The sequence below is a fragment of the Phoca vitulina genome, unplaced genomic scaffold (assembly GCF_004348235.1).
Source record: "Phoca vitulina isolate PV1807 unplaced genomic scaffold, GSC_HSeal_1.0 scaffold10, whole genome shotgun sequence".
NCBI lineage: Eukaryota > Metazoa > Chordata > Mammalia > Carnivora > Phocidae > Phoca > Phoca vitulina.
Window position 1 is genome coordinate 45,619,389 of NW_022589713.1, and position 13,370 is coordinate 45,632,758.

General features: G+C 39.1%; 1 protein-coding gene across 3 annotated transcripts in view; it reads right to left on the bottom strand.

Moving 5' to 3' along the window:
* The window catches only part of EXOG (exo/endonuclease G), a 39,458-nt gene extending 26,473 nt beyond the window's left edge, over positions 1 to 12,985 (bottom strand). For 2 of the 3 annotated variants that reach the window (XM_032408976.1, XM_032408975.1), the window contains exons 1-5: positions 12,760 to 12,981; positions 10,958 to 11,107; positions 7,601 to 7,740; positions 5,833 to 5,909; positions 3,887 to 4,001 (exon numbers count right to left, since the gene is read on the bottom strand). In XM_032408976.1, coding sequence (XP_032264867.1) covers positions 3,887 to 4,001; positions 5,833 to 5,909; positions 7,601 to 7,740; positions 10,958 to 11,107; positions 12,760 to 12,922 — 645 coding nt within the window. In that variant the 5' untranslated portion in view covers positions 12,923 to 12,981. Of the gene's footprint in view, positions 1 to 3,886; positions 4,002 to 5,832; positions 5,910 to 7,600; positions 7,741 to 10,957; positions 11,108 to 12,759 lie in introns of all 3 variants that reach the window. The other variant, XM_032408977.1, reaches the window with a different exon arrangement.
* Between the last annotated feature and the right edge of the window lie 385 nt (positions 12,986 to 13,370).

Genomic DNA, 13,370 nt, shown 5'->3' on the forward strand with positions numbered 1-13,370 from the left:
CCAGGAAAGAAGGGAGAAAGTAATCAAGAGTGTAGTTTAAGGCATGTTATTTACAATTCTGTATACATTCCTCCTCCCACATGACAGGCACTGGAAGATTTGCTGGATTCAAGATTGGCCAGTGAGCATGCATCAGTCCTATGAATTACTATGGACATGGGAAACTAACAGTACAGGTTCAGAGGCCCAGAACTTGAAAATAAAGACCCTAAGACCAATAAAGCTTTCACATAAAAACCAACAACAAGATTATTATTCAGAGTCTACCCTTCAGGAAGCTGATCTTGACTGCTCTCCCACATTTCATCACCATGACACTAATTCGGGTGAGGAGAGCTGACAGGTCTCTTTTGAAACTCTCTTTAAGGCTTGAATAGCAGTCACTGATAAGCTATTTAGGAGAAGCAAGGTAAGTCTTCTCTGTGGTTAGTTTTATATATTCCAGTTTAATGAAGAATACTGCTACAGAAAAGATATACTAAAATACATGTACATATGTATGTTTCATTCTCAATTAATTTCAAATATAGAACTTACAATATTAGCATAAAGAACACCTGTGTGCCCTTCACAGATTCATCAACTGTTAACATTTTGCCTGATTTGCTTTATTATTCTTTCTTCCTCTGTATTTTTCTTTTCCCTAAACCCTTTGTGTCCTTGTTTGTCAGTTGGCTGTTTTTGCGAGTAAAGCGATAGAGTTTTATTAAGCGAAGAGACAGAAAAAGCTCTCAAGAGTGCGAGGGGTCCCGACAGGGCTGCCTTCCCTAAACCCTTTGAAAATAAGTCATAGACACATCCTCCAGGATGTATTTCCTAAGAGCAAAGACATCCGCTTATATAATTAGTATGATTATCAAAATCAGGAAATTTAACACTGATAACATATAATGATCTAATCTACAGACCTCAAATGTTGCCAACTGCCCCAATAATGTCCTTTTTAGTAACGTTTCTATTCTGACTTAGGATTTTGTTTTCAGGACTCTTTAGTCTCCATTAATCTGGAATAGTTTCTCAGCCTTTGTCTTTTATGACACTAACATGCTGGAAGAGTACAAGGCAGCTGTTTCACAGAATGACCTTCGGTGGGGTTTGCTTGTTATTTCCGCATGGTAAGATTCCCTGCTGTGCTTTCTGGCAGAAATCTCACAGAAGTGATCCTGTATTCTCAGTGCATCACATCGGAAGTACAGTGTATCAGTAATCCCATTACTGACAATATTAACATTAACCCTGATCACTTGGTTAAGGGAAAGTTTCTCCACTGTACAGTCACCATTTCTTGCTTTGTTATTAATAAGTAATTTGTGGAGAGACTCTTTTAATTATATAAACTTCTTCTTTCCCGTAAAACTTTCACTCACTAGTTTTAGCATCCACTGATGATTCTTGTCTGAATCAATTACCATGATGGTTGCAAAATGATTTTTCTAACTCTTTCATTCTTATAAATTAGTTGACATACTACAGTAAGCAGAAGTTCTTCCTTACACTCATGTATTTACTTATGTATTAGAAGTAAGGATTCTTATCCAACTCAGTGGGTCTGTAGTCCATTATGTTTTGCTATCAAACACCCCAGACATGGTAAGTGGAACGCCTGCAAGCTGATGTCTGTCTTTTTGACACGTCCCCACAATTTTGTACTTTTCCTGCACCAGTCCTGGAACCAGCCACTTCCCCCGCGTGCCAAGTTCTTCCAGTAGGAGATGGTTTTTTAGAAACAAGATCTGGTCTCAAGGTATGCTCACTGCTAAATGCGTATCACTGCTTCTAGGCCCGTTCAGCAGAAAGAGCCGGCAGATACATAATATTCTGTGTTATATTTTTAAAAATTATATCCAATTTAAGAAAAGCAATATACTTTCCACTACAGCATTTGGCCAACACATACTTAACAGAAATATCCACCCAAAAAAACTGTTAGTGAAATGCTCTTAATTACTGGTTAATTTTTCCTTTTAAATTTTGTATAAATTTTTCATCTACTACACAGTAAGCTAGCCACTGTATAAATCTTTCAGTTTTATGAAAACAAAGCACACATAAAACTAACTTGATCACTTAAGGTTTAAAAGTCAGGAGAACCTCTTTTCCAACGGTAAGAGTAAAAAGTTAGATTTAACAAAGCTCAAGAATAATTAATATTTAAAAAATAGGAGAACATAAGGAGCTTTAAGCCATTTTTTTTCCTTCTAATATAACAAAAAATACTAAAATTAAATTAGCGAATTGATCAGAGGAGAGAAATTAATCTGCTTAAAATACTAACTCCTTTGCCACTCCTTCCCTCCCATAAGAACTCCTGGAATATTCTGAGGGTGTGAGCACCTGTGTGAACACCCTGGCTACTTACACGTCACTGCGCATCTGATCCAGACAGGCTGATAAAAAGCAAATCAAGTGGGACAGAACATACTTAAAGTTTTGGGGTTTTTTTTTCCCTAAATCTGTTTCTCAGGTCATTCATTTTTATCACAGACTCTCTTAAGTAATCATATAACCTAACCAGTATTTATTAAATATGCGCTTTATTCCTAGAGCTGAACTAAGTGTTCCCTCCAAATACATCTCTTTGACCTACAGGGAAGTCCTTCAATCCCTCTTTACTCTATAACGTCTTCCACACTCCACTGGGTTCCCCACCTTGTACAGATCTCACAATATCACTATCAATTCAGCTACCCTCCAGACGCAATCCTCAATCTTCCACATCAACATCAGATGCGTAAGCCCTCACACCACCAATTATACTCTTCTAGTTTAACCTCTTTCCTTCAATCTATAAAGTTCTTAAATACCTTGCATGAAAAAAACCTTCATCTTTTTAAAAAACTCAAGCATCTAAAAAAAAAGCTGTTCCTCCCACTTTTCCACTCACTGCCATCTAAACGTGATCCTGAACTTTTCCCTCTTCCTCAGCCAAAAAGTGAATTCATGGTTACGCTTTCCTGTATTCCTCTATCATCCTCACTCCAGCTGCTTGAGTTGAGCCCTGTGTCTGTTCCCATAGGGACCACGGCATTAATGTCCGTTTACCTCCTCATCTCTGACTTCTCTTTCAAACACCCCTTCCTCACCTACCTCTATGCATGGTGCTGTCATAATACTCTTAATAAAACCCCAAACAAATCACATCTCCCATGCTTAAAACAAACCTATGACTTCTCACTGTCTAAAAAGCAAAATCCAAGCCTTCATGGAATAGAAAACCCTCTACTATCTGGCCCCTGTCCTGTTGTAGAAATCCTCATCCCCTGTTAGCCACCCATACTCTTTTGTACCCTAAGCTCCAATCTTTATCAATGATACCTGAGTTCCAGAACTATGCTGTCAATCACAAATGTCCTGTGCTTACACTGCTCCAGCTTTGGGAATTCCCATGCTCCCCTCCTGACTCAGTTTACTCTTTTTTCCCACTTTTAAAAATTTTAATTCCAATATAGTTAACATACAGTGTTACATTAGTTTCAGGTGTACAATATGTGATTCACCGACTCAGTTTACTCTTACTCATCTGTCAAGATCTAGCTCAAAAAACACTTCCTCTGTTAAGTCTTCCCAAACCACACCAAAAGAGTTGGTCAGTGCTCTTATGATACCCCTTCATCTATGTATTTATCTCTACTAGCCAGCATATCAGACTTTAACGTGATTAACTGAGAACACTTCTGTCTCCCTCCTTTCTGTTTTTGTTTTGTTTGTCTCCCTTTCTAAACTGTGAGCTCCTTAAAGTCACTGGTTGCTTTTTAATCCATCATGATATACCCTGTGCCTATCATTCCAACAGGTGTTCAATAAATAAAATCAAAAAGTAGAATACAGAATGAAATTACAATCTCATACAAATAATATAAGCCTGAATGTTAAAACATGTCCCTACCTGGTAACTAACTGTTTTCTTTCCATCACTTCCAGTCTGAGGTAAGGTCAACGGTCCAGATACTATCCAAACATCTTCAAACCTCTCCGTCAGTTCTCGACAGTACATTTCCATTCTGAAAAACAAAGCAAAAAAAAGGTGTGATATTCACACAGACATATAGAAAAGAAGGATTTCAAATCCCTAGGAAAGATAGCAGGAATGCTGAATTTGACAAATGAATGTGAACAAGCAAATACTGTAAAAAACACTAAGCATATAAGCAACTATCTTCCCAGTTCTTCATTACACAAGAAAATTTAAAAATTACATGCACTTATACAAGTATCTACATTTTCCTGTGTGTGCATTCAGTGTACATTTTAGAACTGATTTGTTTTGTCTTCTCCCTTATCTTTCTATGTTGTAGCTCTCAATCTTTTCTGAAGAGTTATATGTCATTTCAACAAGCTGATACACCTTATTTATTTAACCATTCCTATTGTGGGGCAATTGGGTTTATCCTAACATTTCTTACATAATGCAACATCCCTTAGGATAAATTTCAAGGGCCAGAATTACTTTACTGAATATATATTTTAATAACACTTGATTATATGTAAAAGTAATATTTTAATGGTATTGTACCAATTTACTATATAAACTCCAAAATATGACACCACAGTTTCACAGCAATCTTTGCAACACTGGGATTTATCAATTAAAAATGGTTTTGCTAATTTACTGGATAAAAATGGCAAGTAGGTTTAATATGCACTTTCTTATACTGCAGTTGGGAGAGATAACAATGCATGTCATCATCCCTCAGCTTCCTTATCTAAAAAGTAAAATCAGCAGTATTATACCTCAGAGCATATATGCCTAATTATCAGGTAAATTATCCTCCCAAAAATATATCCCTTGGGAAAGGAAAATGTTAAATGCTTCCACAGGTATGCGACCAGCCAAAATAAAAAGGAAACTCCATAAGACAAATCAAATATCCCAGATCTTCAACAAATCATCTGCAAGGCTAAAAAAAAAAAAAAAAAAAGGAAACCTACAGATTAAAAGAGTATTAAAAGAACATATCTATATGTGGACCTTGTTCGAATTCTGATTCAAACCAATCAACCATAAATAAAAAATTAAGGACAATCAGAGAAATCTGAACAAATTGGCAATAAGGAATTACTATTCAATTTTTTAGGGGCAATAATCGTGCTTTGCTTCAATTTTTAAAAAATCCTTATCTTCTAAAAATATATATTAAAACATTTATAGATAAAACAATATAGCTGTCACCTGCTTAAAATGAGTGGGGGAAGAGAGGGTACATAGACAAAAAAATGGAGCCATGACTGATAATTATTCAAGTCTTAAGTGTGGGGTACTCTCTTAATGTATTTTAAACCATAAGGTACTGTTTGAGGAAAATGCAATAGCCTGAAACAACCTCAATCAGTGCTAGTTTTAGATGCTTAAAGAGATCCCCTGACAGAACTGGTTAGAAGTATCAAAAACCTGCAAAAAGCCCAGTGATTTTATTGTTAGGTTCTATCAAAAACCTGTAAAAAGCCCAGTGATTTTATTGTTAGGTTCTATCAAAAACTTTTTTATAAAAGCTCAGGAACTCTTGAAATACAAGTAGAAAAAAATATAGTGCCCTCTGGACATACTAAAAAACCTCTTACTGCCTCAGTAATAATATTTTGAGTAGTTTCTTCCCAAACTTGATTTCTGACCAGTGGCAAATATGACCAAAATGGCTGGCTGTTTTAAAGTCTGTACTCCCACAGACAACTGTACTCCGGGCATACAGCAAAGACAACTAGTCCAAAGTACTTACCTTCAGTAGTGCTAGCTTTTGCTAAACAAAGAGAAACAGTTGATGGGTGCACTAGTACGTTCTCCGGGCACATCATTCATCTCCCACAGAATCACATTTTAAAACTCTCACCCCTCACCTGTTCCAATATCCAGCATTATTATCAAAATTCTGAGGCACAATATTAGAAAGGTAAAAGGTTTCAGCCATGGCTTTCTGTGAAAAGAAATAAAAATAGTAATTTGCAATGAAATGCCTTCCCCTTTAAGATTTTACAAAGAGACACTGAAAGCCAGTTCCTTCTATGTTAGCTCGAGGCAATTACAGTGACTACGTGTTTAAATAAATGAAAGCCATAGCTATTCCAGGTCAGAAAGCTCAATAATGATTATTCATAAAAGGGGTATAACAAAATAAGTAGTTTGGTGTGCTAGCTTTCTTTGTACTTCCTAAAATTCAAACCAGTAATGTAGACTCTAAGAGCAAAGTTTCCAATATAAAGCTAAAGGATAAATTCTGGTGTTCAGCCTCTGACAAAGAGTTTCTCCAGGGGCGCCTGGGTGGCTCAGATGGTTAAGTGTCTGCCTTCAGCTCAGGTCATGATCCCAGGGTCCTGGGATCGAGCCCCACATCAGGCTCCTGGCTCGGCGAGGAGCCTGCTTCTCCCTCTCCCTCTGCCTCTCTCCCTGCTCATGCTTTCTCCCTCCCTCTCTCAGTATCTCTGTGTCTCAAATGAATAAATAAAATCTTAAAAAAAAAAAAGTTTCTCCATAAAGGTCAACTTTCAGAAATTTTATTTAAGGAATACAATACAAACATATTAGTTCAAAAGTGGCAGGGAAGAATTCCTTTTCTTCTGAATTTCTGGCCACTAGGTGTTCATTCGTTTCACACTCCTGCAAGGCTGTCGTTATTATTTCCTTCCACTGACCTGTATTAATCGCCAATGCCATCAATAACTTTCTCTTCAAGCAGGGGTTCTCAACCTTGAATGCACACTGGAATAACCCAGGAGCTTTAAAAAATATTGGTGCCTGGGTTCCACCCTCTAGAGTTTCTGATTTAACTGCTCTGGATCTGGGCATCAGGATTTTTTAAAACATCCCTAGGTGATTATAATGAGTATCTAAGGTTAAAAACAACTATCTTAAGGACAATAATCACCAACAGTTGATGCAATAAATGTCATAAAAGACATTTCTCTCCTTTTTTGGCAGAGAACTTGTCCTAAAGTAAAGGAGACTAGAAAGATATGACAACTAAGTGTAATATGTGATTCATGACTGAACACTGGATCAAAAAAAGCTGTAAAGAACACAACTGGAACAATTCGGCAAATCTGAATATGAACTGTTAGAGATTACTGTATAAATATTCAAAAATACATATACACACACTTCTTGGTATGATAGTCTTGTCATATATACAAATATCCTCATTCTTAGATGATACAATATCCTGAGCAATCCTGAACAACAATGAGCATGGAGCCTGCTTAAGATTCCTTCTCTCCCTCTGCCCTTCCCCGCTCTCTAAAAAAAAAAGTGTTTGCTGTACCATCTTTTCAATTTTTCTACAGGTAAAAATGTTTTTGCTGTACTCTCAACTTTTCTACAGATCTGAAATTTTTCAAAATAAATAAATACATAGATAGACAGATAGACAGTTCGCTCCTAAGAGCTCTCTAGTTCTCTTTTACATAGCATTTAGTTTTACTTTTTCAACCTGTTTAAGAATGTCTCACTATCTGAGCAAACAAAGGAATTAAAGTCAGGAAGGAAAATACAAAATAAGAGTATAAAAGTTCTCAGATGTTAAGGTTTGGCTCCTATACTTTTAATGCCCAAGTCCCATGGTATACAGACTACCAGCCCCGCATTCCCATCCCTCCCAAAAAATATGCCTACAGATGAAAATTTGTTATTTCCTGCTGGAGCCATGTGTCCTCTTGACCACCCACTCCCAACATAGTCTTCGTTGAAGGCACTGAAGGTTGGAGGGATGTTGGGATCAGGCTTGAATTTACAATGTTTTCTGTCGGCATCACCTGAAGAAAAACACAAAAAACGGGTAAGTTATCAATGGACAAAGATCCCTCAAAATTCTCTAAGCAAGGCAAGCTGTTTGCTGCTGGCTAGTATCTCTCTGAGCAGTTAGTACTTAGTGATTGCATGCATGTCTCACGTTCCTGGGATAGTTCAGATACCTCATCTGAATTTAGCAAGGACTAGTCTAGGAAAGAATGCTTTTCATACAGCGTAGCTATCTCATACACTTGTGTTTCTAGCCTTTGAAATTAAAGGCAAAAAAATCCCCTGGATAGTATTTAAGTGAAAACAATGACCAATCAATAGCTGAACTATATAAAAAGCTTACCTACTAAATAAACTCTTGCTTTTTAAAAAGACCCTCATGTATTGTATTTTGTGCAACTGTATTTGACAGGTTTATATGTACTGAAATAATGGATATATATAGACACAAAACAATTTGTTCTGGGCAGCCACAGCCTTGGGGAGGGGGAGAGTGTCTCTGATATCTTGCTTGCTGCCTCTTAAGCCATGACAAAACAAACATTTAGGTTATGAGCTCAATCCAGAAATTCCTGAAATAAAATATCTGTGTACCACGTGGGAGAGAAAAAAATCTCAATTTTATTTATATTTTCACACCTCCAGAATAGTTTGCCACAGTGTACATCAGCAAACCCCAATACTTTATTTTCCACTGTCATTAGGCCAGATCTTGTTAAGTTACAAAAATAATAGTGATAAATGGAACATAGTCAGACTGCTACTCAATAAAGTTTAAAATGGAGACCAATGAAGTTACCAATTCCAGTGTCATTTCATTCAGCCAGAAAAATTTTAATTGATCAGATCCCAAGACTCAGAATAAATTATCTGATACTGAGCTTTTTAGAACCACTTCATAAAGAAAAAAAATAACAGAAAAATTATTAGTAAGCTTCTCTTATGTGTCATTACCACTGGAATCACTTCCTTACATGCCTGGTTATCTCCGCCTGTGGGAATTTCCGAAGGCCTGGGATAAAGATGCCTTCCTTGAGATGGCTGTAGATTTGTTTCTATCAGGTTACGTGGAGGCACTACCAGTGGAGGACTGTGTTAAACCGAGATCAGGGCTTCAGCACCTGGATCTAGACAGGCTCCATGGCTTTGGCCTGTAAGTCTGCATGATAGCCAGTCTGTGGCCTCCCCTTCTCTGGAACAAGCTTTTTATTTTCCTTTTGACCCTTTTCTGCTCAGTGCCAAGACAACCTTCCATACAGTCCCCTACAGTGAGCAGGCAGGTTAGTTCTGGTTCCCCCATGCTCCCCCAGGGTGCAGGCCCCTGGGGTTCCAGGCTAATGTGGGGAGGGTCTCCTGTAAGACAATCTACCCTGGGTGAGCCCTAGGTCTCACCTTCAGTCTCCCTCACCCTACAAAGGTGCAGAATCAAAAGCAATGTGGCTTTGGTTTACCAGATCTGCCCTTACCTCTCTCGATTCTGGCTTTCCCCCAGATATTGGCTTGGCAATTCACCACTATCATGCTGACTTTTTTTTTTTTAAGTGGTTTTTTTTTCCTACATATTTCTTATTGTTTTTAGCAGACAGTCTGCTAATAACATTTCTTGTTGTTTTTAGGAGTCAGCCTGAGTAATCTAGTCTGTCATTACTGAAAACAGAAGACTCTTAAGACTAAAATCAAGTAAATCACAAGTATACTGCTTCCTGTTTTCAAATAATATTATTTTACCTCCTCAAACTACAAAATACAATGTGAAATGCAATATTTTTCTTATATGCCTCTGAAAATGGTAATTTAATAGGATAAAATTAGTAAAGCCGAAATTCCTTACATCTTGGGAAAAGTTTTGTATTTAAAGGAAATTCATTAGGCTTGAAACTAAATCAAGTGAGTTTCTCTTGATGTAAGTTTATAATCAACTCTCAACGGCTATGATAAAGTTTCCAACTATATCAGTCTCCTTCTAGCAACAAGCAAAGTCCAAGGCTCCTGCTATTCTGCTGGTTGGTTTGACTCTAGAAAGACAAACTCAGTTAAACATCAGCATTTTAATATACATAAACAGAGCACGTACTGTAAAGCAAAGGAGAAATAATGTGTGGGCCTTACAGCAAATTAAAAGGCAAATATTAATAAAACAACTATGACAAAAGGTAATACCTTAACACATAAAGAACTCCCACAAATCAATTCAAAAAACAATATCCCAAATGAAAATGGTAAAAATAACTCAAAGAAAGAATAATTCACAAAATATTAACTTTCAATGGTAACCAATAAATGGAAATTCAGCTATTAAATTGGCAATGTTCATTATGAGTGAAAGACAGGACAAGTAGCTAACAGTGGATAGTGTAAACTAGAATAATCTACACGGAAACCAATTTAACATTAAATATCAAGATCTGGCCATCTTAATTACAGGAATCCACCAAGACATAAAAAAACCATGAACAGACTTACATGCTCGCCTACCTCTCCAGTCTCATTTCACATGTTCTCCCTTGCTCTGGCCACTCTGGCCTTCTTTTAGTTCCCTAAGGGAACAAAACTCTTCACATTGGGGCCTTCAAAGATGCAGCTGTGCTTTTCTTTCTGTCTGGAATGCCCTTGTCCACAATCCATGGACCACCCAACTCCTCTGCCTAGGTAACAGCATCTACCCTCCAAGCCACTTTCTTGGAGAAGCCTTGCTAATCAAAATCAGGTTCGCCCATATCATTGTTCATCACATTCTTTACTGTTCCTTATTTATACTAACCCAACTTGCAATCATTTGTCCTTCAGAACAGTTATTACCAATAATAATTATATATTCATGATTATTTGTTTGATAGGCCAACCCACCGCCCACGTTAACTCAAAGTGCCAAGAACAAGAGACCATCTGCTCTGGTCCCAAACCTCAGCACAGTGCCAGACATATGATGTGGTAGGCACTTTAAAAGTATTTGTGGAGATAATGAACAAATAGTGCTAGTTGTAGCAATATTTAGGACGGAGGACAGAGCCTCCAACTCATATGTCAAGATAACGATCCTCTCAGCCCCTTAGAAAGCTGGGAAGGGTCTGGACCTCCTTGGCTACCAGGTAAGTCCATTTATCTAAGTGTGTCATACAAACATCATTATTTTCTAAATGTGCTGTAATGTGAAAAAGGTTGAATCAATAATCCTCCTTGTTTTAAATTTGGAAACATCTTTCATCAATGCCTTTACTTCTAACCACCTACCCATTATCTTGCTTTTGGATATATGTTCAAGAACCCATCTAGGCACTCGCTTTGACTGATCATAAGACAAGGCATGATTAGTGTAATGCCTAGTCTCTGTTCCAGTTAAAGGGACTCCAAATTGTTCCAAGAGAGCCTTTTCTGCAGAACCTAAAAATGAAAAGGGGGAGAGGGGGACAAAAATAACAAATAATTAGTAACTCTTACTAGGAACAAAAAATTATAAGGGAGAGGGGTGAGACTTACAAAGGACTGACTCAAAAATCTAATCAACCAGATCTCATTTTACAATTATTTCCAATGTAGAGAAAAGAGACAGTAGGCTTTGTCTATAATTAGTCACGTAGTTTTAACAAGATAAACTGCAGCTATCTCATTAACTTTTAAATAAGGACCCGATCTTACTGGTCTTTCACACCAAATGTCCAAATCTCTGCCCCATAAAGTACCGTGTATATAAAAGCAGCAAAGGAAAAACAATCATTACAAGTCACTGATATGATTTAATGGGAAAAAGCCTACTTCCTCATTACATTAAAAGAGTTAATGTGGGGACAAAAACACAGCCTTTTACAAATACTTTAAAAGACTATCATGCATCATTCTGGAACTGAAGCAGAGATGTGCACTGCCGTGAGATAGTGGTAAAACTGGTCTTATTTTTCCTACTGGGAGAAACCAAGCACACATTTAACAAGGAGACAGTTTCAAAATAACCCTCTCTTGATCCCTTCTCCAGGTCTTCAACCTACCGGAGTAGTTCTCTTGCTAAATGCCAAGTATCAGAAGGAACAAGTTAAATCAGCATGCCAGGCAAAGTGTAAAAAATGAGCATGAGCTCATTTTCATTGTTAAATATAAGGTACCCCTGGTAGCTTGAGGATTTACATACTTTGGAGAAGGGCTAGCAGGTGTGGAAACTAATAAAGGGAAACCTCAGGAAAGTGGACTCTGTTGCTAGAAGGGGAGGCTGGAAGGGCGAGCCATTCAACTCCATGTCAATTACAGGAAAACTGTCAATTACAGACCCTGACAGAAGAACTGTCAAGAGGGAAGAATCATCACCTACAGGCCCCCAACAGGGAAAGACGGCCAGTGCAACTTCTACAAGAAGACCATCCCTGCAACTCAGCCAATGAGAAACTCATCACCCTGAACTATTGCTTTTCTCCAATGGACTTTTCAAAAACAACCCCTCCCAACTTCCTCCGTCTTCTCCATAAAGTTCCTCTCCTTTGGTTGCTGGACTTGCCTATGGTTTTGCCATAGCTTGCTTGTCCTGGATTGTTAATTCTCTACTCTTCCGAAATAAGCCCACTTTTTTGCTGATAAAATAACCCGACAGATTCGTTTTTAGGGTTAATGCGGGTACTCTTCATTTGAACGAAGACAAAATGAGGACAATTAACTAATCTGCTAAAACCAGGTGCTAATTTATTCATTCTTCCACACTTACTGAGTGTCAATTATGTACCAGGTACTGGACTGTGTATATGGTGGAGAACAAAACACAGTCCGAGCTGTTATGGAGCTAACGACCTAATGGAGGTCACAGACATTAAAATATACATGTGATAAATACGAGAAAATGAAGATGGAGAAGTATGCGAAAGAGGCAGGCGAGGCCCCAGGTGGAGCGGGGAGGCCGGACGGGAAAACTAGAAAGGCTGAAAACCCAGGACCCCCGGGCTCGGGGCCGGTAAAGGAAGAAAAGCCGAGGGCCGAGGATTACGATTCACGCCGGAGGTAGGAATCCGGCCCAAAAGCTGGGCCAGGAAAGAAGAGCAGGCCTGTGGACTTACCGTCGGGCTCCCTCACCGCCAACGCTGTCTCAGCTCCCTGACTCCGGAGCAACTGCACGGCCGTGAACCCGCCTCCCGCGGCGCCCACCACAGCTCCCGCCACGAAAACACTCAGAAAGCGCCCGGAGCCTCTGAAGCGGAAAGCAAAACTTTTGGCAGCCATCTTACCCGAAGCGCCTTACCTTTTGGAGTCACGCGTGCGCACACCAGCTCTGACGCCTGAAAGCCAATCGCAACCGCGGGATCGAGATACGCATGCGCAACCTGGAGTCGCGGGGCCCTAAGCCTCTCGGAGCTACAGGATGTGCAGAGCGCAGGCGCACACCCTCCCCGCTGAGGGCCTCGGGAGCCCCCTGGTGACAAAACTGGAGGCCCAAGTGAATCCTCCCCTCACCACTACCTCCCCCCACCCACCCCCCGCCCCACCCCTGGTCCCCTTGATCCGGCGATGGGTGGGAGGCATGACATCTTGAGGGCGCAGTGGTGTGTACCTTTAGTCCCACTTGATAGGTGAGTAAACCATTTGCACGTGGTTACAGTAAGGCCTCGGAGCCGCCATGCCAACTCAGGTCTGATTACAAAACGTATGCCACATTGGATGTCTTCATGAC